The sequence below is a fragment of the Colletotrichum karsti genome (assembly GCF_011947395.1).
Source record: "Colletotrichum karsti strain CkLH20 chromosome Unknown Scaffold14, whole genome shotgun sequence".
In the NCBI taxonomy this organism is placed as follows: domain Eukaryota; kingdom Fungi; phylum Ascomycota; class Sordariomycetes; order Glomerellales; family Glomerellaceae; genus Colletotrichum; species Colletotrichum karsti.
In genome coordinates this window covers 662,177-687,081 of record NW_024065914.1, presented here as the reverse complement: position 1 = coordinate 687,081, position 24,905 = coordinate 662,177, and the positions used below count along the sequence as shown (strand labels likewise).

Sequence of the window (24,905 nt, the reverse complement as noted above, 5' to 3'; positions counted from 1 at the left end):
AGCGACCGATCTTAAGAGGCTGGCGAGTACCTATCAACAGGTGTTACCTGCGCATCGCCTCAGACGTTGACGTTTCGAGGGTTGAACTTACAGAAATGCCTCCTTTTCTCACCATTCATTTATGCACACCACGAATTTTGACAGCTCGATGGATCGCCATTTGGTTTGGAAGCGGCGTTGGAAATCCACAAAGAGGCCCCGGGAATCTTCAGGCCAACGGAAGTCTTCGATAATAGTGGTATTCTGTACGGAGCTGATATATTAAAGCCTCTTACGCTGGGCGTGAAAGCCGTCGACTTGGGACGTTCATCCATGTTCGCCAACATGTACGGAGCGGATGGGGCGGCTAAGACTGCTCAACTTTTGAAGCATGATATTGCTATCGATGCAGCTAATCTCGGCGTTGCTGACATGAAGCAGGTCAACTCGTCGTTTGTAAGCCCACAAATCTCAAAGGACTTTTGACTTATTACTGAACGGATGACTAGGTCAAGCTCCAGTACAACAACTGATACAGCTGAGATACATTTGTATTTGGGATCCATCTGATACTCACACAAATCTCAGCTGATTGGGCGGGCAAGACGTGGATATAAAGCACCAATAAGCACACCACTAGATGTATTCAGTCCATTCTGATTATGTTGCTAAGCTAAACTCCGTGGTATATATGTGTACGTAAAAAAGGAAAACACCATCCAACATGCAACTCAATAACGCTTGCTGTCCGCAATCCCTTTGTTGTGATTCTCATTCCTGTCGTGCTTGTTGTGCTGGACTCAGCCGTACGTGGGTGCCAAGAGCGGATGTGGTCTCGGCACAGAGCTTGGCTGCTCTTGTTCATGTTTGGCAGGGCCTTGGGCTTGCTTCTTCATTTCCACAAGAAGCTTGGTAATCTGCTCCAGCCGCTCGTCGATCCTATCAATCTTCGCTTTGCTTGTGTACCGATAGGTGTCAGCGATCTCGTTTCCTACTGAAAAACGTGTTGAGTTCGAGATGGTTTCACTGACTACTCGGGCGAGATGAGTACCCTCTGCGCTTGTGGTTTGTGCTTTGGCAGAAGTTTCCGCTCGCAGGCTACCTGTGAAGATTTGCAGCTTGAGCAGGGCATGCCTTTATCGCACCGTATCTGAATGGCATTGACGGTAAGTATGGTGTGCGTTATGCTCTCATGCCCACTTGGAGCGTTATGGGTAGACGATGTACTGCGTGGACAGCAATGTAAGTGAGTTTAGACTACTGACCTTTCGAGAACGGCACCAGTCGCACTATGAATGCTACTCATTAGCCTTGATTCTGAGTGATCGATGATCCGTCGACTCGGCGTCTACGGATATGTGGTGCTTACCGATCGATGTACCGGCGGCCGCACCCCGGCCGCCGTCGCATTCTCCACTTTGACTTGATCCATACCGGCGAGTCCGATCTCGACGGACTAGATGACCAGCGGACAATGGCAATTTTTTAGACCGATTGTAAAATGAACTCGTCAGCTCTTGTTAGTAGATCGAGAGTAAACCGATCGAATTAAATGATTCAGTCGGGTAGAACCAAGTAGAAGAACGCTCAGCTGTGCCTCTCGTGTGGGCTCGCGATCCGTCATGTGGTTATCTCGGGCGCCCGCCGGGACCCGCGTGTCCCGCCGGCGAGCCGGTGAGACATGGGAATTCATACTAAGATCGAATGATCTGCTGCAGAACTCGGCGCCAAGATGCGATCTAGAATCACTTTTTCATTTTCATTTTGGTTTTGCCGGCTAGGAACTTGTCACAGCCCACAGGTTCGGTACCGGTGGCATGCGGTTTTACCCACATCCCCGGCGTGATCGAGCAATGGCGTCGGGGGAGCGCCCGACGCGATTGCACGCCATATAACCTTAAAACCATCGTCGAAGCACCCATCCAATGAACGAGTTGAAGACTCATTTCCTGACGGCAAACTCAAGTTGATTGCTGCTGCTGAGGTGAGGGATGAACCCGACCAGTCACCATTATGATTGACATGAGGGAGAACAATCTAGCGAATATTCCACCATGAGAGTCTGGCCTCGGCGCCGAAGCGCAGTTGGAAGGCGAACGGGTCCCGACGGTCGCGGAGGCCGAGGAACCGGGGGCCCGCGGGAGTGCGGGTTGGCGGGTAAGGTGAGTTCTCATCGCGGCCATGCCGCGGGCCCGGAAAAGTGGCTCACTAACGGTGGGATGCGGGAGAGCATGAAGGCTTAAATATCCTCTGTTGCCAACTCATTAAAGGTATCGAAATTCTCGAGAAACCAATTCAACACCATGATAAGTTGGATGAAGTGCGGACCACTCATGGAAAGCGATGAACCCGTAAACATATCGAAGTCATCTTGAGTAACAACTCTCCTGTCTTCGTGTAATGAAAGTCCAATGCAAATGAGCAAGAGCCTTCTGATTCTCTTTGGCTGACAAGTCATTCAAGGTGCTTGTCCGTGATCTCGAAGGAATTGAGATGACACAATATCCATCCTCCGTTCTCAAACCACATTCCCTTCATGTGTTTTCCTCTTCAAGCAATGACACCGAGCCAGGACCAGTAAGCTTGTCTCATCAGTGCTGTGCCACCTTGGCACAGCGGCAGCCGTTGTTGGTTGGCGGAACATCCAGTCTGCGACACACATTCATATCTACATCTCGATCACTTACAAGTCCCAACTACACTCATGTAATTTGCCTTTGGGACATCTGTTCACGACACATGACTCGCGCAACCCCACGCTAGACAACTGGCGATGTCTGCTAGTTCCTAGCATTTGAAAGCACCATCTCTCATTGGCATGGCTCGGCAACTAGTGGGGGTTAGGCGATAATAAAGGCTGCTATGATGCGGGGATCAGTCGCAGACAAAGAACTGCCGGGAAACAAAATCTTGCCGCTGAGGAATCTTGTTTCGAGAAAAAGCATTTCCCCCAGCATGATCGTCTCCGGGAGAAGCCTGAGAGAACTTCGGCGGTGAAACATGTCCCACCCAGCAATCCGATCGTCGTCAAGAACCACATAACACAGACCCGGTCAACATGTCGGGCGTCGTGAACCCGTACCTGGCCGCCGGGGCGGCGATCTTGCTCGCAATCGTCTTCACTGCCCTGAAGTCCAAGACGAAGCAGCGACTCCCGCCCGGCACGACCCTCCCCCCGGGCCCGAAACCGAAACCCTTGATCGGGAACCTTCTCTCCATCCCGCCGGTGCACTCATGGCTCGCCTTCCACGAGCTCATCAAGGAGCACGGCCCCGTCGTCCGGCTCTCCATCCCGGGCCAGGAGCACGTCCTCCTCGGCACCGAGACCGCCGCCAACGACCTCCTCCGCCAGCGCGGCAACATCTACAGCGACCGCCACTACGCCCCCGCGTCGTCTCATCTCCTGACCGACGATCACATGCTGCTGCTGCTCCCGTACGACGAGCAGTGGCGCAAGTATCGCAGGTTCCTGCACCAGGTGACCATGTCGCCCGTCGCGCCGTTGTACGAGACGGAGCAGAGGATCGAGGCCGTCCGCCTGCTGCGCGACTTGATCCGCGACCCCAAGGACTACGAGGTTCTTTTTGAGCGCTTTAGCGTCGGGATTGGGATGCGAATCATTTACGGTTTGCGGCTTGAGAGCGGACACGATCGCGACGCGAGGATGATTCTCGACATCGTCCACGAGCTCGAGCGCGCCGGATCTCCCGGGGCGTACCTCGTCGACCTGTTCCCCTCGCTCATGTATGTCCCCGAGTGGCTCGCGCCCTGGAAGAAGTACCTCCGAGCGCGGAGACGACGCGACGAAGACTTCTTCGACGAACTCATCGACCGGAGCAAGAAGCCCTCGTGGGCTCGGAACTGGCTGGAAACGCAAGACCAGTGGGGCCTCACGCGACGCGAAGCGAGCTGGATGCTCGGCTCGGTCTTTCAAGCTGCCGCGACGACGTCTGGCTCGGCGCTGGCGTCGTTTGTTCTGTGTATGGTGCGGAATCCGGGCTGGTTCGAGAAGCTCCAGAAGGAAGTCGACGCAGTCGTCGGGCCTGACAGACTTCCCACTTTCGCCGATATGCCGCAGCTCCCTCTTGTCCGAGCATGCGTCAAGGAGACATTGCGAGTCTATCCCATCACCGCCGGGGGGTTTCCGCATCGTCTGACGGAGGACGACACCTATAATGGGTACTTCCTCAAGAAGGGCACCGTGGTGCACGCCGTGCAATGGGCTATCCAGCGCGATCCAGAGCTGTACCCAGACCCCGAGGTCTTTAACCCGGACCGATGGCTGGACTCGGCATTTCCGACTTACAAGGAGCCCCTGAACATGTATCCCAACTTGCAGAACTATTCTGCCTTTGGCCATGGCCGCAGAATTTGCCAGGGCATTAATATCGCTGAGCGGAGTCTCAACCTTAAGATTGCTATGCTGGCCTGGGGATGTAATATCAACAGGGCCAAGGATTCTGGCGGAAGGGACATCATACCGCCTGTGTACAACTTTGTCGAAGGATTCAATGTTCAGCCTAAGCATTTTGATTTTGATCTGAAGCCCAGGAGTTCGGAGCGAATGGAGCTGATCGAGAGGGATTACGAGCAGTCGCTGAAGGACGACCCCTTATTGCAATAGCCAATGCTTTCTTACCATTCCCAACATTAAACGAGTAATAATGACGACAATACCTGAAAACCAGGGAAATCTATTCAGTCCAGTTGCACATTCGCACATATCCTGCTAAATTAAAGAGCAAGCCCAAGTCATGATACCCAGTCCCGCCGGCCGTTGCCTCCTGATCGTAAGCCGCTTCGCCAATCGTCAAACCCATATGAATACACTTTACACAAAGCAGCAATTGCAGAGATGGTTGTTGAACGCCGAACGCAAGCACGCCACGCTCCGTTGACCGCAACCCTAGAGTCCTGTACCCAAACCAAACATCGGCGTCGGCGCGTTGGTCCCGGGCTCATTAAACCTCCTCTTGACCTCGACTCCCAGACTCTGAATTGCCCTTATCAACGGCACAAAGTCCCTCTCTCCTCTCGACGCCAAAGCCATGACGTCGCACACACTCTCGAGCAGCGCGACGTCATCGGCGTGAGCACGCACGTCGGGTGCGTGCAACACGCTGTTCATCAGACACGCGTATGCGACGTAGAGGCGATACATGCCAAAGAGGACGCACATGGTTTCCGGGAACGGGTTGCTCATTAGAGTCAAGTGCACCACGGTCAAAATGCGACGGGAGGCGTCGACGGCCAGCGGAGAGTCGGGGACGTCGGCGTCGGACATGACGGGGCGCGGGGAGTTGGAGCGGAGCACGGAGAGCTTCCGGAGCATGAAGATGATGTAAGTGTAGCCCGACAGCGCCACGTCGCTCATCATCCAGGCTTCGGCCTTGTTCTCGCTGGACATGGTTCTTTGCACCCATCCCTCCTACGATAACCCAATGTCAGCGCTGCTGTTTAATGAACAGGGGGGGTCTCTTACAATATCCCACGCTTCGAATATGCGATTGATTTCGCGACACAGTTCCTCAGTCTTGGGACGCATCTCCTCCTCGTCGCAGTGGGTGTTCTCCAGTTCCTGATAGAACTGGGATAGAACGAAAGTCTGTCTCGAGCTGGCAAGAAAGGCAACGGTTGAAACGGCGTTGATATCGGGTGTGTTCTCAGCAGATAACCAAGGCAAGTTAACTTTCCAGGAGTTGATCTGCGAGGTCATTGACGGCGGCTTGTTGAAGAGGAGCCTGAAGAAGTAATCGATCTGTATCATCTCCCAAAACCCCTTTCGGTCAGTGTCCAATTTTGCCTGGTCCAACAAGACGCTGCTGCTATGGGGATGAGCATCGAGATTGTGGAAGTCGAGCTTCTGGGCGTAATCGCAGGCGTATGTGTACATCCGCCAGCTGAGCTCTTCGTCGAAACACTCAGCAGCTGCGCGACACTATGTTCAAGTCCGAGTCAGTTGAGTCGTTCTGTGCTGATGGGCTGGCGGTTACCACGTACCATGAAGATTGCGGCGATGAAGTCCGTCGTCGTGCCTGTTGCCTCACGCTGCCATAACGGAAGCGAGCGCAGACAGCAGAGGTACAGCATGCGGGCGTAATGCAACCCCTCGGAATCCCCCTCAAACGACGCACTGAGGCCGCAACCGTGATACAGAATGCCGTAGTAAACTACAAGTATGGCCGGATCCAAGTGAACATGGGGGAGATCAATCAAGTCGGGCATTAACTTGATCAGCTTGAGGTTCACAAGGCTGACGAACATCTCAGTTTGCATATGTGTGAAGTAGCCTGCCACATGTGTTAGTATCCCAGAGACTTAACTGAGGAAACGGTCAGTGAAATTACGCTCTGGACTTACTTTCAATCCATTTCCGGCACAATTCTGGTGGTAAATGCACATTCTCAGTGATGGTGGCAGCGGCGATGGTCTGCAATCTCAGTCGTTGCACCTGATCAACCGCATCTTTCAAGATGGCAGCTGTGTCGATCTCAGGGGAAGCACTCGGTGTGGCAAGTGACGTCCAGGGTGATGTCGCTTGCCCACACGCCACGCTCGAAGGAGCAGGGGAGGAGACGTTTGAGGGGGCGCTGTTGGATGTTGATGTATGCCGGGGCGGGGCGGGAGGGTCGGCCCCGGCGGCGGTAGTGGGTACATCTCGGGCTCCGAGTGATTGTCTCTCGTTGGGGAGCGTTGTGACATGCTTCTCGACTCGCTGTAACCGTTCCAAGATTGTTGACAGGGCGTCATCTGTGGTTCTGCCGCTTGCCAAGAAACAGATTTTCAGCCAAGTTCCACGATCCGTCGTAAATCTCATCTCAGAGACGGGGGGTGGGAGGGGGCGGAGCTTACGACAACCGGTCGGTGAGGGTCTTGGTCACTTTCCTCTTGACCCTTTGGGGATAGACGCATTCGATGTCGTGTGTTTTACATCTATCGCATGTCGGCATCACCCGACTGCACCGGACCTATTGAAGTTGATGAGATCGTCAGTCGAAGCACACACAAAGATATCCACACGATGAGTTCTGACTGACCTTTCTGTGTTTGCATCTCTTACACTACCGAACCGATAATGAGAGACAATGTTAGCCATGAGCCGTGAGTAGGATCTCAGCCCTATGCACCTGCTGGTCGAGAGAACACAGCGGACAATGGGCCTTGGGAATCTCCGCTACGCACCGAAAGCGGGTTCAAATGTGCTGACTGATCCGCCATGACTGTTGGCTGGACTCACGAGAGGCTCGGGGGGGCGGAGAAAAGGACCTTTGAAGGGGGCGGATACAAGAATCTGTAAGAGAGGGGGGAACTTGGAAGGACAAATACACCATGTCGAGCCGCTCTGAACCCACCCAGGCCGTCTTGACGCATCATGGACGTGTAAACTCCGGTCTGACATGGTTTTGTCTACCAAAGTCAAATTAGGTGCCGCTGATTATCTTGGCAAGGGTGGGCTTGTTTGACGCAGGTCCGCGCATGTCCGTGTCCCGGGGGCCGCGGACAACTCAACAAGGGATCCCGAGATGACCGGTCTCCCGCCGGAGCAGCATCAACATATCTTCCGGACATTGTTGTCTTCAAGATGTCTGGTCTTCAGCTGGTGCCGACTGGCAATGCTTATTGATTCTAAGCTCACGGCAAGTTCCATGGCCAAGCCACATCGATCGCCAAAGACGTGGCTAGTTTCATCAATACAGATCGAAATTGGATCTGGGGAGTCTTGGCTGAGTCCGAAATGCTATCTCATAGGGCTGAATATCCCACACTAACACTAAAAAGACCCCTTAAAGCGGACTTTCGGACACTTCTCAAGCGAACATCCGAGACTCCATCACCAACAACACGGCTAACGGTAGCAAACAATTGATGACGATGGATAGGGATAGGCTCCTTAAAATTTCTGACATAGTCATGTTGGTTATTTATCGTTCTTGTCCCGAAGATAGGATGACTTGCTTGGTTCATTCTAATTCCAGTCAGCTCGCCCACAACTGATGATCGTACTTCATTACTACATTGGACTGGCTATTTACTACTTCGTATTATTAATCCTCAAGACTTCATCTTTCCTCAAACTCATCCTCGTGCCGTCTGGTCTCATTGACCTCTCGAGCCATAATGCGGTCCGACAGCGACACGGAGACGGAAAGTGGCGTTTTGCCTCCCCCGGTCCAGAACGAGAAGCTTCGTCACCCATCGAGCTCGGAATCCAACTCTGCCACAATCGTCAACGAAAAGGAATGGGCCAAACATGAGGACTCCGCCGCCCAAGAACAACGGATGAACGATGAGGTTCTGCAACTCGCCCGTCGGTTTACTACTCAGTCCCATGGCGCCCCCGGCTCTCTCTTTCCTGTCCCTGCCGAAGGCCCCCTGAATCCCGCCAGCCCCAACTTCAACGCCAGAAAATGGGCAAAGGCATTCTACGACATTCGCACCGACACATCTGAGGGTAACCCTCCCAAGACGACCGGTATCGCTTTCAAGAACCTCAACGTCTTCGGCTTCGGCACGTCCACGGACTACCAGAAGAGCGTCGGCAATGTCTTTCTCGAGGCGGCCTCCATGGTCAAGAAGCTCACCGGAGCGAAGGAGCAACGAATCGACATCCTCCATGATCTCGAAGGCGTCGTTCACAGCGGAGAGATGCTGGCTGTCTTGGGTCCCCCGGGATCTGGCTGCTCGACGTTTCTCAAGACGGTTGCGGGAGACACCCACGGATTTCACGTCAGCGACGATGCAACGCTCAACTACCAGGGCGTTCAACCCAAGCAGATGCGCACGGCTTTCAGGGGCGAGGCTATTTACACCGCCGAAGTCGACCACCACTTCCCGCACTTGACGGTCGGCGACACGCTTTACTTTGCCGCTCGCGCCCGGTGTCCCAAGAACATCCCTCAGGGCGTTTCGAGACGGGAATATGCCGAGCATCTGCGCGATGTCACCATGGCCATGTTCGGTATCTCGCATACCAAGAACACCCGCGTCGGTGACGACTTTGTTCGTGGTGTCAGTGGTGGCGAGAGGAAGAGAGTGACCATTTCCGAGGCAGCATTGAGTTACTCGCCTCTCCAATGTTGGGATAACAGTACTCGAGGCCTCGACAGCGCCAATGCTCTCGAGTTCTGCAAAACCTTGAGAACTCAGGCCGATGTCATGGGCTGCACCTCTTGCGTTGCGATTTACCAAGCCTCTCAGGATGCTTATGATGTAAGTCTTTTTTGTCTTCAAATTGAACGACCAGTCTTCTAACCCATCTCAAGGTCTTCGACAAGGTCATTGTTCTGTACGAAGGCCGCCAGATCTTCTTCGGCAAGACGGGTGAAGCCAGAGCCTACTTCGAGGGTCTTGGTTTCGTCTGCCCCGAACAGCAGACCACGGCCGACTTCCTCACGTCCATGACCAGCCACCAGGAACGCATTATCCGCCCTGGATGGGAGGGCAAGACTCCCCGCAGCCCCGACGAATTCGCCCAGGCCTGGAAGGCTAGTCAGCATCGTGCGCGTCTGTTGGAAGAAGTCGAGGACTACCTCCAGCGCCACCCCTTCGGCGGCGACCACTACCAGAAGTTCCTCGAGTCTCGCCGCATCGACCAGTCCAAGTCCCAGCGCGCCAACTCTCCGTTTACGCTCTCCTACACAGAGCAAATGACCCTGACTTTGTGGCGATCCTGGGTCATGCTCAAGGGAGACCCCAGCATCACGTTGACGATGCTCATCACCAACGTCTTCGAAGGCCTGATTATCAGTAGTCTGTTCTACAACCTCCCCGCGGACACGTCCAGCTTCTTCCGCCGCGGTATCCTCTTGTTCTTCACGGTCATCATCAACGCTTTCGGAAGCATCCTCGAGATCATGACGCTATACGCTAAACGGAAAATTGTCGAGAAGCACGCCCGCTACGCCCTGTACCATCCCTCTGCAGAAGCACTCTCAGCCATGGTTGTGGACCTTCCTTATAAGATCGTTAATGCCGTTCTGATGAACTCCATCTTATACTTTATGGGCAACCTCCGCAGGGAACCGGGCGCATTCTTCTTCTTCCTCCTCATTTCCTTCAGCATGACACTGACGATGTCGATGATGTTCCGTCTCATTGGCTCCGTCACCAAGTCCGTCGCCCAAGCCCTCGCCCCAGCATCCATTATTCTCCTTCTCATCGCCCTGTACACCGGTTTCGCCATCCCGCCGCAATACATGCAAGACTGGCTTGGCTGGGTGCGGTGGCTAAACCCAGTCTTTTACGGTCTCGAAAGTGTCATGCTCAACGAGTTCGTCGGTCGCAATTTTGATTGTTCTACCTTCGTGCCCATGGGTCCTGGATACGGTTCCGTCGCTGCCACCGAGAAGGTCTGCTCCGCTGCCGGCTCTGTTCCAGGACAGGACTTTGTCAGTGGCACGACCTACCTCCTCACCTCGTACGGCTTCAAGAACTCGCACCGGTGGAGGAACTTTGGTGTGCTCATCGCGTACACAATTCTCTTCATGGGTCTCCACCTGGTCGCTACCGAGTACATCGCTTCTGAGCGCTCCAAGGGCGAGGTTTTGGTCTTCAGCCGGCAGGCGATGAGCAAGCGCCGCAAGCAAGGTACAGCTGATGTTGAGAGCGGTGCTGCTGGTAAGGCTCAGCAGAGCACCTCCGAGGACTCCGATGGTGCCGCTGGAATGGAGAAGCAGACCTCCGTGTTCCACTGGAAGGATGTGTGCTACGACATCAAGATCAAGGGCGAGCCGCGCAGAATTCTCGACCACGTCGACGGATTTGTCCGTCCAGGAACTCTGACTGCTCTGATGGTAAGTTTCCTCATCTTGCTCAGAAGACAACAAAGCCGCTAACTGATGGTCCCAGGGTGTTTCCGGTGCCGGCAAGACGACCCTCCTCGACGTCCTCGCAACCCGCGTCACGATGGGTGTCGTGACGGGCGACATGCTCGTCGACGGCCAGCCCCGCGACGAATCCTTCCAGCGCAAAACCGGCTACGTCACCCAACAGGATCTCCACATGCACACCTCCACCGTCCGCGAGGCCCTCAACTTCAGCGCCCTCCTCCGCCAGCCGGCCAAGTACTCCCGCAAGGAAAAGCTCGCATATGTGGACACCGTGATCAGTCTCCTGGGAATGGAAGAGTACTCCGATGCGGTCATTGGCGTCCCGGGTGAGGGCCTGAACGTTGAACAGAGGAAGAGATTGACGATTGGCGTTGAACTCGCGGCACGCCCCCAACTCCTGCTCTTCCTCGACGAGCCAACGTCCGGACTCGACAGCCAGACTTCGTGGTCGATCTGCAACCTCATGGAGAAGTTGACCAAGAGCGGTCAGGCGATCCTGTGTACCATCCACCAGCCCTCCGCGATGCTCTTCCAGCGGTTCGATCGACTTTTGCTTCTCGCGCGCGGCGGACGTACGGTGTACTTTGGGGAGATTGGCAAGAATTCGCAGACCTTGGTCGACTATTTCGTTCGCAACGGTGGCCCGCCTTGCCCTCCTGGAGCCAATCCCGCCGAGTACATGCTTGAGGTCATTGGTGCCGCGCCTGGTGCTCACACCGAGATCGATTGGCCTGCCGTCTGGCGCCAGACTCCGGAATACCAGGCTGTCCAAGACGAGTTGGCCCGGTTGACCAGCAGTCGTCAGGGTCAGGTCGCTGCTCCCAAGGACAACGATCCATCCAGCTACAGAGAATTCGCCGCCGGTTTTGGAACTCAGTTCTTCGAGGTCACGAAGCGTGTCTTCCAACAATACTGGCGCAGTCCCGCGTACATCTACTCCAAGGGTGTCCTGTCCTTTGGTGCTGTAAGTTTTCCCGCCACTCAGACATGTTGAACATTCGACTAACCACACCCAGGCTCTCTTCATCGGTCTCTCGTTCCTGAACGCAGAAAACACCCAACGAGGATTGCAGAATCAGATGTTCGGCGTCTTCATCTTCCTCACCGTGTTCAGCCAGATCGTCGAGCAGATCATGCCCGTCTTCGTTTCCCAGCGCACCATGTACGAAGCCCGCGAGAGACCGTCGAAGGCGTACTCCTGGAAGGCGTTCATGCTCGCAAACATCCTCGTCGAGATGGCGTGGAATTCCGTAAGTCGGCCCTCCATCTCTTTTGCTTCCCACAGTTGCTAATCCCGGAACAGCTCGCTTCCGTCTTCTGCTTCGTGTGCTGGTACTTCCCCATCGGCCTCTACCGAAACGCCTACGCCACCGACTCCGTCGACTCCCGCGGCATCACCATGTTCCTCTCCGTCTGGGTCTTCTTCATCTTCACCGGCTCCTTCGCGCACATGATGATCGCGGGTCTTCCCAACGAGGAAGTGGCCAGCGGTATCGTGAACCTGTTCGCCATCATGATGTTCGCCTTCTGCGGGTATGTCCCCCCTCCAGTCCCCAAAAATAACGTCTCGGACACCTGAGCTAACACGATGACAGTATTCTCGCCGGTCCAAGCACCCTCCCCAGGTTCTGGATCTTCATGTACCGCGTCAACCCCTTCACCTACGTCGTCGAGGGTTTCTTGGGCACATCGCTCGCCAACGCCGCGGTGCACTGCGCGTCGAACGAGTTCGTCAAGTTCAACGCACCGAGCGGACAGACCTGCGGAGAGTACATGGCGGGCTACCTCGCCACCGCCGGTGGCTACCTCGACGACCCCAATGCCGGCAACGGCACGGAATGCAGCTACTGCGCTATGTCTGACACCAACACGTTCCTGAAGGGCATCAACGTCGACTTCAACAACAGGTGGAGAAACTTCGGGCTGATGTGGGTGTACTGCATCTTCAACATCTCTGTTGCGGTGGGTATCTACTGGTTGGTGCGGGTGCCGAAGAAGAGCGGCAAGGTCAAGAAGGAGTAGACATCATGGGTGGACAAGTAAGGCCCAGCGCCAAGGGCTTTTGAATTCCGATCAACGGGTCAATGGCACTGCATCTAGACTGGAACATCATCATTTCTTTGATTCATAGAGTATCTGTTCTCACAGAACATTTCTAATTACTATAGATTTTCTTTTCTCGACAATCCACAAATGTTCCACAACTTTGCTTTTGTTGCATCGCTAATTGCTACCCAGTAGTGGGCAGGTAATATGAGTTTTTGTGCCATCTGCCTCTGTGTATCTCGACGGCTTTCCTTCCACCTGTTCCTGTTGGAACACATCATTCGTCACAAATGGAAAGAATGGACGAAGAAAAGCCGCCAACATGAATTCATTTGTACTATTCCCGCGAGCAGTGCATAAATCTCAGCATGTCTAATGAGAAAAAAAAAAACTACAAGATCAAATGTTCGGATGCGGCACAGGTGCACGTTCCTGTTGGTGCCAGCCACCGGTCCCCGGTCCAGCCCCCGGCCTTCCAGACTTGCTGATGAATTGCAAATCAGAGGTGAGGCTCTTGGCTTCCAGGGATGATGTTTGCCCGACACCCCGACTTCGTTGGCGCTAGGAACTGCATCTGGATCATCATCAGATGGGGCAGCGGAGATATCACAAACTTGGAAGACGGAGTGCCGGTCCGGACCAATAGCGATGCGAGTTTGCCACTCGTCACTGTAGAATATCGATGAAATTTACCCGAGAGAAATGACAGCAGATTTTTACGACGCCAAGCTACAACTACCATCATGTCTAACTGCTTGAAGTATGAACCTCGTAGGTCACTGTGATCTTATCAGGAGACCCAGTTGCGGCACGCTGGCTCCTCCTGAAATCAGGTCCAAGAATCTCCTCGTCGCTCTGGTTATCACCAGTGACAGGCTTTCCTCCCGTTGCGTAGGATTTTGTGAATGGGCCTCCGAATCCCAGCTTGCGCTCCGTCTTCGTGATGGAATCAGCCCCGTCTGAGCCTTCGTCATCCTTGACCTGTTGTCCAGGGTGCATTGGGGCTCCGCCAAATGTTCTCAATCCGTACGACGCGCCCTCGCTGTGCTCTGGGTACTTGTCGGAATCGCGAGAGGTCAGCTTCTCTAGGTAACGCTTGTAAAGTGGCCGGCAAACCGGAATGCCAATGCAAATCATGGTGACAGCAATCTCGGCAGCGGACCACACGATAAGCCCGACAGTATCATCTAATGGGTGTCAGTGGTTTTCTCGCGTGCAGGTCAAATCCCAGGTGGCCTACTAAGATAGTCAGAACTTGACAGCTGGGGAACTTCGATCGTCCGCTTGATTCCGCAAGCTCCGGCGCTGAAACAGTGTTAGAGGAATGTCCAGTGGCATCGTAGGAGGGGTTTCCTACAATATTCCGAGACTCAGACTGCCCAAGACGACAATCTTCTCTCGCGAGTTCATCTGTAGGCTCCAGATGAAGAACCAAGGGAAGACGGCATAGAAGAAATCGACGGTAACACATAAGACTGCGCAACATCAGCTTGGTGCCTTCAGAGGTATCGTGACATAGACTTACTGCAGAGTAGCATCGAAACAGGCGTCGAGTCAACGCTACAGAATCCTCCTGGAATGCGGCGGTCCCATAGGTATGACGGCGGCGTGCACTGCAACCAGAAAACGAAGCAAGTCGAGATGGAGGCGCCCATGAGACACCCCATGGATATCCAGATGACAATCTTGTGCCACTTCTTGTTGACCAGTCGGAGTAAGAAGAGCCCGAGGGACCATTTCGCAACGGCCATGCCCACTACTGCGAATGTTTGGCCAATGGCCTCGAAGAGGATTGCTTGCACAGCGTCATCTGGGTCGGGAATGTCTCTAAGACTTTGGCCGAAACCATAATGCGCCGAGAATGTCGTGAATGTTGTGTAGAGAACGAGCAATATCTGGTGGTAAAAGTCAGCACAAGAGTCGAGAGTTGGCTTGACGCATTAAGACTTACGAAAGCCAGGAGGTAAACGTGGTCGTCGATTCCATATGACTTGACGATAAACGCTCGAGTGTAGATACGGAGAACGACAAAGACGAGTGTGATAGCGGTCAGAGCCCACATGACCGAGACGGCCTGCGGCCCTTTTCCTCCCATTGCCATCTCTGCGTTCTTGATTGATGATGATGTGGAATTTCGGAAATTTGTCTCGGTGAAAAAGCCACTTACGCCTATCCAATACCAGAAGACGAGTGTTTTATATTAGAGAGAGACTTCTCGGATTAGAAGGTCCTCCCTGGGGGCAAGCTTGTTGGCCCGTCGGCGATTGTGGCATCGACTACTGAGACTTTGAGGCAACATGATTTCGATCCGCCAACTGAGAAGCCGCCACAGACAAATTTTTATGCGAACATACCATGGGGCCCCTTGAAACTCATTCACGATATCACGACGACTTGACCATGCCCGTTCAAGTTGGTCAAGGTCATAAATGCTTGCATCTGAAGCCAGAACCTTGTCTGATAAGGATCACCTTTGTCCTTGACGAGGGATCTCCAAGGATTCTTCCGCAAAGAATCCGAGTCATCTTGTTGAGTTGGTTGACCAACAACGACTGCAGACAAAATGCAGCTAGGCATGTACGCGGCCTGCGTGTTTGGTGACATTCGTGTCGCGACGCATGTACCAAAAGCGGGCATACTGCTGCATCCGGTCAACTGCAGCGGGAACTTAGACGACAACTCACTCCGCAAGATGCGGAGAAGCTGTCCGTCGCCGCGATAGACCCTCATTTGATTCCCCATCGTTGTTTGGTTGGCAAGTTGTGTTGCACTACAGCCCGACGATCAGTATGATATGTAATGGCAAGGGTTTGAGTGGATTGGAGACTCCGTCCGAACCCCAGGCCAGCCTGCGAGACCCAAAGCCACATCACCTCGGAAATGCAGACAGATGATACATAAACTACGGCGGTTTCCTGCACTCATCTTAGAAAAGAAACGTGAGAGGGAACGTCAGGCACATCTTGCGGCAAAACGATTGCACCGAGGACTTTGTTTGGAGAAATCGTGCCAAGATGAGTTCTATTGACATCACTGAACTCGCTGCCTTCATGCAGCCGTGGTCTTGGAAGGGCCTCGCTGTTGCTGTCGGCATCGTTCCGATCCTGAGTGTCGCCTTGTGGTGGATCGCCGTCTCCCTCACCTCTCCCCTCAGGAAGTTTCCTGGGCCAGCTCTAGCAGGTAAGCGCACGCTGTTTCACTCGCAGCACTCCGAATAGTGTATCTATGGTACTAACTGGCACAGCCTGGACGAATCTTTGGCGACTGCAAGTCGTAAGGGCCGGGAATTATCACGTGAAGATCAAGGAGCTTCACGAGAAGTACGGGCCCGTCGTTCGCATCGGCCCCAACACTCTGGACCTTGATGTTCCCCAGCTCATCAAGACCCTTTATGGAACTGATGGAAAATGGAGAAAGGTAGAGTCATCGCCGATCAGATCAGTCGAGAATCAGTGGCAACTGACACAACGAAGACCGAGTTCTACCACAACAACAGTGCCATTATCGATGGCAAGATCACGTACCATCTTTTCAGTACCACGGACCAGGCCGAACATGCACGGATGAAGCGACCCATTGCCAAGTACTACTCCCAGAGCAGTGTCAGCGGTATCGAGCCCCTTTTCGATACCTTGATTGGCGACTTCTGTGGTCACTTGGAGAAGAGATTCATGAGCGGCTCAGCGCCCAAAGAGTGTGATCTCGGCGAGTGGATTGGCTTTTGTACGAAATCCCGATCTCATACCTTGCCAAAATGGTCGTACTAACTGACTCCAGACTCCTGGGACGCAAATGGTGCTGCATCATTCAGTCAGCGATTTGGCTACATGGACGAAGGCTACGACTACGATGGAACCATTGGTATTTCCGACAAAGCTCTTGACTAGTAGGTGCAACAGGCCACAAAGATGATTTCATACTAATTCAAACACAGCTTCGCCGCCGTTGGACAGATGCCATTCCTGGACTTCCTCCTCGACAAGAACCCCATCATGCGAATCGGACCTCCCAACCTGGCCAACATCACACGCATCTCCCTCGAGCATTTGATCTCCCGCATGCAAGGAAAGGACTCAAACTTCGACCCCAAGGTTCCGGATTTCCTGCAACACTTCATCGAATCCAAAGAGAGCCACCCAGAGCTCGTGAACGACGGTATCATCATGGGCTACCTGCTGGTCAACCTGCTGGCCGGCGCTGACACGACTGCCATTACCGTTCGCGCGATCTTTTGGTATGCCCTCCACGACCTCAGGGTATACCAGAAGCTGGAAGAAGAGGTTCTTGCGGCGGATCTTTCCGCTGATGTGTGCTCCTTCAGCTCAGCCCGCGCGCTCCCCTGTAAGTTCATGCTAGGATAACCCATTCAAGCAACCGAGACTAACAGGAAACTCGCAGATCTCGAAGCTGTTGTTCGCGAGGCTATGCGCATGCACCCTGGTGTTTGTATGTTGCTGGAGCGCTACGTTCCCGAGGTTGGCTTGACTTTGCCGGATGGAAGCTATGTCCCAGCCAACACGTCTGTCGGAATTAACCCTTATGTCGCCGGCCGCAATAAGAGCATTTGGGGTGCTGACGCTGACACTTACCGTCCGGAGAGATGGCTGCAAAACCCCGGGGAGACCGACATTGCGTACAAGGAGCGGCTTCGTCTGTTCAACGCCTCGGACCTGACCTTTGGCGGCGGCTCGCGGGTTTGCATTGGACGCAACCTTGCGCATCTTGAAGTTTACAAGATTGTTGCAACCTTGGTTCGCAGGTATTCCATTTCCCTCGTGGATATGAACCAACCGTGGGAGGTTACAGGAAGCTGGTTCCCAAGACAGAAGGGTCTGAAGTGCTACTTGAAGAAGCGAGAGCAGTAAGTTCCGCGACATTTAGATTGTGTGCATTTCGATGGCGTGTCATTGCATAAAACTTCGCGACAATGACGTACTTGGAAAACTTCATAGTGTTAATCAACTTGGAATTTGGAAACGTGTATTCTCTCTGTGCTATTTCCGTGTTCTGCCTTTTCGAGGGCCTTGCGGCCTCCAACTGACTATGGCAGCTTTGTAGCTGGATATCAACATAAATATGACCGTCACCAGGCCTCCGACTACGGCAAATAGCGACGGTCGTAACAGAGGCTCGAATGAGACAGGTAGTATCAACGCGAAGTCGAGAACAGATCGACATTACTGAGCCGGGGTCTTAGTGGAGAGAATGAGCAAGCAACTCCGCGAATGTTTGCCAATGCCAACACGGATGAAGGGATTTGGTCCCCGGTGGATGAAGCGGAGGAAAAGAAGTATGCACCTTGTTAATGGCCAAAATCTGTTATCTCGTCAAGACAACCAGTAAGATCGTGAGAAGAGCCGCGTGTTCTTCAGTGCTTGTGCCACAGCTGCAGAACCTCCAACAGATGCCCCCATGTCTAGATTGCACAGCCAGGGGAGGGCTCTGACAAGCCATGAGGGCGACAAATCAGGAGTCAACGAGATGAGTCGCAGGATTCATCAGCAGGGGAAGAATGGGTACATCAACCGAAACCCCGGACGGTGCCGTAGGCTGGGTACGTTCCCCGGTTCCCAAGAAGGAAGACGCTAGTGTTGGTGCCAGGTGGAATTACACCAGGCATCATCCGCTCGATAACCCTGGATGTATCCAGGGATCTCGTGTCAACGAGTCCGCGATTGAACTTCCTCTTTAGTAAGGAGACAACTTTAGCCCTGTTGGCTGAGGATATGCAGTTCTCCCTTCGTTGGTTGGGTTATGCTGCTGGCTTAAGTGATACAACGGGCACAAACGAATCAGGTGAACAATTTCATAAAACAGCCACAATTTGATTTAGGTTGACGTGAGCTCATTATGAACAGGCTCTCATAATTCAAGGTTCAAAACGTTCAAACAGCCCGCTAGAAGCCCTTTCTTCATATACATATAATAAAACTGACCGCGGTTCAGCTGTGGTCAACGTATACACATGTACCATTCGCTCATAAGCAATCAAGCATCCATGGTGTCATGTGCTGCTTTTGGGAGCTTTAGTATTCCAATGCACCGCGTTAGAAACTACATGTAGATAGATAGTCGTCGTTTTGATGCAATCGCTGAATTACATGTACGTAAAGTCCATAACAGTTCAACTCACTTATTGCGTTTGATAATCGGAGGTGCTATTCGAGATTCGTTAATTAAAACTACTTATTCTAATAGAAGAAGTGAGTCAATAGTTGTTTATATAGATTCAAACTGGAGTTTCTTCACATTATTGGATACGGCTAAATTTCAATAGATGGCGGTATCGAATCTAGCGATTTTCATACCTATTATTCAGTATTACGGCTATTATGATTCATCTCCAGCTTACACGAGTATCTATGGTAGATATTTTAGCAGAACAGGTAACTGTCTAGCGTAAACTAGACATAAATATACATCTACGCAACATACATATCCATACATACGTTTGGTTCCTAGTCGTACGGCGGTTGCGCTATCTACTGATGTAGTTTTTGGGTGGTTTCATGGCTCAATCTGCTAGTGCAATTTTCCTTTGGAATATCCCAAGATACCAATTCAGTCCAGGCGAATAACGCCCTTTAGGGACGAAATGGAAGTGTTTTTACGGCCCTTGCGAACGACGCTCGTCTTTTTTTCGGGGAGTTTCCGATTAACGATTCTTTTCGGACCAAGCCCGAGAGATGTTTCGGATCATGTCCGGTCGGTTTGATCCTGTGTCTTCCATTCTTCATTGATGTGCTTGCAAGAGTGTTTCGTAGCCACACAAATCTCAAGGATTATGTAGTCGAATCAATCTTCTGATAAGCGCTTCATATGCACCTGGGTCTGTGTTATATTCAGATAAATTTGTTCTTAGATATGCACCAAAGCGCTTCTGGTGACCTTGCTCTTGCTGATCGTGGATATGAACTGTGCTATTTTTAACCCGTTGAGGAAATGAATGTCTGGAGAAGAGATCGAAAGTATTCGGTTTGGATAAAGCTGCTGTTGTAAAGTGGCCACCAAACGCTCTAATTCGGCAACGGTACCGCAAATTTCGATAACCTCCTTCTTCTAGCTCGAAACCAACGCCGAACTTAAATCTGCTGACCCGTCGAGGGAAATAGTAAGAATAAACCGTCCAAGGTATCGCTTGAGGCAATCATCACTTCTGTATGTAATGAAAATCAAGTGAAGCAAAAGATGTGATTGGGTAACAGATCGGCCGGTATCTGGCCATGGGTCATGAACCATCTTTGAACTTCTACTCATGGACTTTTGGGAGCATATACCACTCCGGATGTGAAGTAGGAATCTTATGGCATACGCTCGACTGCCATGAGCGCTTACCTCTGGTACTAGAATAGGTGGCTGGTGATGACGGGCATACCTCACGGTTGAAAGAGAAGGCATTCTAAGTCGGCTCAGGTCAGGAAAGTTGTGCGAGACTGGTCTATTGTGTTAGTCTTCAGCCCATATCCTCACTTTGACAAAAGTTCTGACGCCGTGCATCAATGTTTCACATAGTTTCTCAAAGTCCAGCCAAGCAGAAAGTCTGTTTGCTGCTTTCGTGCAACATCAGCTTGAGGTACTCGTATGCCATGTGAAATCATTGAAGAATTCGCAGCTTAAAAACGAGCTCGTGATAGGTAGGCGAGAGAGAGAGAACGTTGAAGTTGAGATAGCATTCAAAGAGTCATATTGGAGTTGAGTCATATCATCAATTGATCGGGAATCCTGTTTCACTTGAGTGCTGTCGGTGACAATTTCCGTGCCGATCCTACAGTCATACCAATCCTGTGGAGCCCGGGGCCGCTCCGAAGTGCCGAAGTTATATGCTAGCTGCCGTTCTTGCCAGGCATCAAGCAAACCCTGCCAAATCCAACACCGACGAGGATGGACATGTCCAAGCTTCATAAACAGCGGAAGTTGCTGCCGAAGAGAGTCTCGATGAGTCACCAATCGTTGTCCCGGTGCATTAAAAGGACGTCTTCGAGATGTCTCGTCGCTCAGTACTTCCATCATCAGTCACTCTCAGCACGCTGAATCGAACCGCCCAGCTTGATCTTACCATTCATCTCTTAGAGACACGTTTGCCTCCTCCCTATGACACTTCTCATCTCGAACATTGATATCCGCGACGAAATCTTCGACAAGATGACGGCCACCGACAGCAGCAACGGTCCTGCCCCGGCGAATCCCCCAACAGAACCGCGAGCTATCTACAATCGACCTGTAGAAGACTTCTTGAGCAACGTTTCGAGATTCAAGCTAATTGAAACAACCCTTCGCGAGGGCGAACAATTCGCCAACGCCTTTTTCGATACCGGTAAGTGGACTCTGATGTTGAGCAATTGAGTTGACTGGGTGCTCAATCTTGCGTCAACTTGTTGAAAGAGTGCTGACTCATAGTGTGAAGAAACCAAGATCAAGATGTAGGATACTCCTGCCCAGGATAAACCGAACGAAAACGAGACGAAGACCTAATTCACTTCCCAGAGCCAAGAAGCTGGACGAGTTCGGAGTGGACTACATCGAGCTCACCTCCCCCGTCGCATCCGTCCAGTCGCGCAAGGATTGCGAGACGATATGCAGATTGGGTCTTAAGGTACGCCGATTCTGACCAGATCAAGCTGACCTTGAACTCCTAAGTCTTCAATCTTGCTAACAGTTGATGTGTTCAGGCCAAGATCCTTACCCACGTTCGATGCCACATGGACGATGTACGAGTAGCGGTAGAAACCGGTGTCGATGGAGTGTAAGATCAGACCTTTGATGCCGTAGCCCGCGCTGCGGCCAACGATCAATCGCTGATGATTCGACGCAGGAACATCATGATGGGAACGTCCGCCCTGCTGCGGCAACACTCCCACGGCAAGGACGTAGCAACCATCATCAAGTCGGCAATCGAAGTCATCGAGTACGTCAAGTCCAAGGGCCTCGAGGTCCGCTTCTCCACCGAGGACTCCTTCCGCTCCAACCTCGTCGACATCTTGTCCGTCTATCGAACGGTCGACAAGATCGGGGTGAACCGCGTCGGCGTCGCCGACACGATCGGCTGCGCGAATCCGCGCCAGGTGTACGATCTGATAAGGACCCTCAGGGGTGTCGTCTGTGAGTCACCTTCTCCGCGCTCCAATCTTTCCCGAGTGCAGAGCAACACATGATTTCTAACTCTTCTCGCCCTTCACAGCCTGCGACATCGAAACCCACTTCCACGACGACACCGGCTGCGCGACCGCCAACGCCTACACGGCCCTCGAGGCCGGCGCGACCCACATCGACGTCACGGTCCTCGGCATCGGCGAGCGCAACGGCATCACCCCGCTCGGCGGCTTCATGGCCCGCATGATCGTCGACAACCGCGACTACGTGACCTCCAGGTACGACCTGCGCCTGATCAAGGAGCTCGAGGACATGGTCGCCGAGGCCGTCCAGATCAACACGCCCTTCAACAACCCCGTCACCGGGTTCTGCGCCTTCACCCACAAGGCCGGCGACCACGCCAAGGGCATCCTGCGACACCCCAGCGCCTACGAGATCATCAGGCCCGAGGACTTTGGGATGGCGAATTACGTGCACTTCGCGTCGAGGCTGACCGGGTGGAACGCCGTCAAGACACGCGTGGGGCAGCTGGGGTTGGATATGGAGGACGAGCAGGTGAAGGTCGTGTAAGTTGGCTTTGGTTTCTCGATTCCTCGATGGAGTCGACACTGATACTTTGATGATGTTCCCTTTGCTGACTCTGAAATTACCAGCACTGCGAAGATCAAGGCGTTGGCGGATGTGCGGCCACTAGCCATCAATGATGTCGATTCCATCACCCGAGGCTTTCATCAGACCCATGTCGAAGGGTGACGGGTACATCAGATATGCGCTGAGCAAAGGAGAGATGAAAAAAAGGTCCAAGAAGGTTCATTCTACAAAGCGCCATTCTTTAGAAAATGCGCAATTGTTAGTTGTATAGATACAATATTCGAGAGATCTTATGTACACTGGTCTTGAATATAAACAGCAGAATCATCTCGCATCGGAACAGTCTCATCCGAACGCATCAAAACACCTCCTTTACGCCGCCGTAGGAGCGTACGCAAAGAACTCCTTCACAGCAACCCCAGCAAACTGCCCGCTCCCAGACGCGGTAAGCGTGGCCCTCAGCGCCGTCGTAGACACAGCCGTGAACTTGACCTCGGCCGGCTCGTCCGTCACGTCCGTCGGGTACGGGCTCGCGTCGACGGCCTTCCACGACGTCCCGTCCTTGTACTCCAGCTTCCACGACGCGGGGGGCGCGACGCCGATGTCCGACCCCGCGGCCTGGTCCGCGAAGAAGGCCATCGCGGCGCCGTCCAGCTCCTGCGTCGCGTTCCACGTCAGCGTCAGCACGCTGCTCTGCGGCGACTGCTCGGCGTTGTAGGAAGACCAGTAGTCGGGCGGCAGCGGCGCCTCCTCGACGCGGCCGTCGTTGACGGCCTTGATCCAGTACTGGATGGGCGTCTCGCCGTCCGCGGAGGCGACGGCCTTGGGGGCCACGTTGCGCGTGGGCTCCTCGTCCGCGGCGGCGGCGCGCTTGGTCTGGACGACCTTGTTGATGGCGGGGGGCGAGGCGGCGTCGTCCCAGGTGAGCTTGTCGATGGCGACGGAGCGGCGGAAGTGGGTGCCGCCCTCGGCGTCGCGGGTGTGGTAGACGAGGCCCCAGTCGCCGTTGGAGAGCTTGTAGGCGCCCGGGTGGGAGGTGGTGGAGGAGACGATGTCGAGGAAGACGCCGCGGAAGGTCCAGGGGCCGAGGGGGCTCGAGGCGGTGCCGTAGGCCAGGCAGGCGTGGTAGCTGGTGGGCGTGCAGGGGGAGTCCGGGCCGGCGTTGTTGGCGGCGTAGAGCATGTAGTAGGTGTCCTCGCGCTTCATGAGCCAGGGGGCCTCGAAGAAGCCGGTGAGCGTGGTGACGTCGACGACGTCGCCCTTGATGGTGACCATGTCCTTGTCGAGCTCGTAGCCCTTGAGGGCGCCGAACGTGCCGAAGTAGATGTAGACCTTGCCGTCCGTGTCGACCATGACGGTGGGGTCGATGTTCTGGATGTCGTTTCCGGGCGACGGGATGGTCTGCGAGATGATGGGGCCGGCAGGGTGGGCGTCCTTGAAGGGGCCGAGGGGGCTGTCGGAGACGGCGACGCCGATGGCGAAGGGGTCCTTGGCGGAGGTGCTCGCCTGCGTCACGGGGGCGTACAGGTAGAACTTGCCGTCGGGGCCCTGGACGATCTGGCTGGCGTAGGCGGTGCCGGCGGCGGCCCAGGAGAAGATGGACTCGGGCTGGGCGACGTCGCGGTGGAGAGTCCAGTCGGCGCCGGCCGGGTTGGGGTTCTTGGCCTCGAAGATCTGCCACTCGTTCATGACGAAGCCGTTGACGGTCGGGCCGGCCTCGTCCCGGCCGGAGAGGATGTAGAGGGTGTCGTTGACGACGAGCGGCGCCGGGTCGGCGGAGTAGACGGAGCCATCGGCCAGGATGGGGTTGCCGGTGGACTTGAAGGTGGTGGAAGTCGACTGGCGGCGGAAAGCAGGGATGACGCCTGCGTGCAACGGCTGGACCAGCAGCGAGGTAGCGAGACAAGCCCGCAGGATGTTGGCGAACATGGTTATGTTGGTTTACCACGGGTTTAGAGAAACGAATGAATAGACACACAAAAAGAGAGACTGGTTGAAAGAATGACAAGCTTGCCGAGTTGACTTGAGACTCAGTTCACACTAACATCGGGGAATTATTCCAATGGGCTGGGTGACAGCTTTAAAGAGACTCAAATTGTTTAACTGAGTTAACCTTAGCGACGTCGTTGTCCACTTTTCTCATCCCTGAATTTCGTGTATGATGCGAATAGATTGAACATAGCACCAGATCAGCCGCCAGGGGGTCAATCCGCGTATCCTTAACCACTTTAACTGGGGTGACCATGAGACTCGGTTGACATAAACGACCTGCCCAAACCAACTAGATGGAGCAATAAACGAACCTTTTTCTGCCCATCGTCATCCCCTTTTCAATGTCTGTCGACTCCGTCTACTTTAAATGCATTTGGG

The 24,905-nt window shown here is 53.6% G+C and overlaps 7 protein-coding genes across 7 annotated transcripts; 4 read left to right on the top strand and 3 right to left on the bottom strand.

Moving 5' to 3' along the window:
• Positions 1-3,037: 3,037 nt before the first annotated feature.
• On the top strand, positions 3,038-4,603 carry CkaCkLH20_05147 (cytochrome p450; the record flags this gene model as incomplete). Its single annotated transcript, XM_038887866.1, has 1 exon — positions 3,038-4,603. The coding sequence occupies one exon, from the start codon at positions 3,038-3,040 to the stop codon at positions 4,601-4,603; it is 1,566 nt and encodes a 521-aa protein (XP_038746908.1).
• A 282-nt stretch (positions 4,604-4,885) lies between these two features.
• Positions 4,886-6,891, bottom strand: CkaCkLH20_05146 (uncharacterized protein; the record flags this gene model as incomplete). The annotated part of the gene is made up of 5 exons (XM_038887865.1): positions 4,886-5,407; positions 5,462-5,917; positions 5,980-6,269; positions 6,340-6,694; positions 6,832-6,891. The coding sequence occupies 5 exons, from the start codon at positions 6,889-6,891 to the stop codon at positions 4,886-4,888; spliced, it is 1,683 nt and encodes a 560-aa protein (XP_038746907.1).
• A 1,206-nt stretch (positions 6,892-8,097) lies between these two features.
• On the top strand, positions 8,098-12,830 carry CkaCkLH20_05145 (ABC multidrug transporter; the record flags this gene model as incomplete). Its single annotated transcript, XM_038887864.1, has 6 exons — positions 8,098-9,189; positions 9,243-10,772; positions 10,828-11,772; positions 11,825-12,058; positions 12,112-12,341; positions 12,404-12,830. 6 exons carry the CDS (start codon positions 8,098-8,100, stop codon positions 12,828-12,830), a joined length of 4,458 nt encoding a protein of 1,485 aa, XP_038746906.1.
• Positions 12,831-13,601: 771 nt separating this feature from the next.
• CkaCkLH20_05144 (uncharacterized protein) lies at positions 13,602-14,916 on the bottom strand (the record flags this gene model as incomplete). The annotated part of the gene is made up of 5 exons (XM_038887863.1): positions 13,602-14,041; positions 14,095-14,159; positions 14,212-14,329; positions 14,380-14,749; positions 14,806-14,916. The coding sequence occupies 5 exons, from the start codon at positions 14,914-14,916 to the stop codon at positions 13,602-13,604; spliced, it is 1,104 nt and encodes a 367-aa protein (XP_038746905.1).
• Positions 14,917-15,868: 952 nt separating this feature from the next.
• CkaCkLH20_05143 (uncharacterized protein) lies at positions 15,869-17,719 on the top strand (the record flags this gene model as incomplete). Its single annotated transcript, XM_038887862.1, has 6 exons — positions 15,869-16,034; positions 16,099-16,271; positions 16,328-16,577; positions 16,632-16,740; positions 16,789-17,195; positions 17,253-17,719. The coding sequence occupies 6 exons, from the start codon at positions 15,869-15,871 to the stop codon at positions 17,717-17,719; spliced, it is 1,572 nt and encodes a 523-aa protein (XP_038746904.1).
• A 3,226-nt stretch (positions 17,720-20,945) lies between these two features.
• On the top strand, positions 20,946-22,697 carry CkaCkLH20_05142 (homocitrate synthase; the record flags this gene model as incomplete). The annotated part of the gene is made up of 7 exons (XM_038887861.1): positions 20,946-21,168; positions 21,259-21,274; positions 21,339-21,447; positions 21,524-21,597; positions 21,667-21,953; positions 22,033-22,510; positions 22,598-22,697. The coding sequence occupies 7 exons, from the start codon at positions 20,946-20,948 to the stop codon at positions 22,695-22,697; spliced, it is 1,287 nt and encodes a 428-aa protein (XP_038746903.1).
• A 210-nt stretch (positions 22,698-22,907) lies between these two features.
• On the bottom strand, positions 22,908-24,464 carry CkaCkLH20_05141 (uncharacterized protein; the record flags this gene model as incomplete). Its single annotated transcript, XM_038887860.1, has 1 exon — positions 22,908-24,464. One exon carries the CDS (start codon positions 24,462-24,464, stop codon positions 22,908-22,910), a length of 1,557 nt encoding a protein of 518 aa, XP_038746902.1.
• Positions 24,465-24,905: the final 441 nt, after the last annotated feature.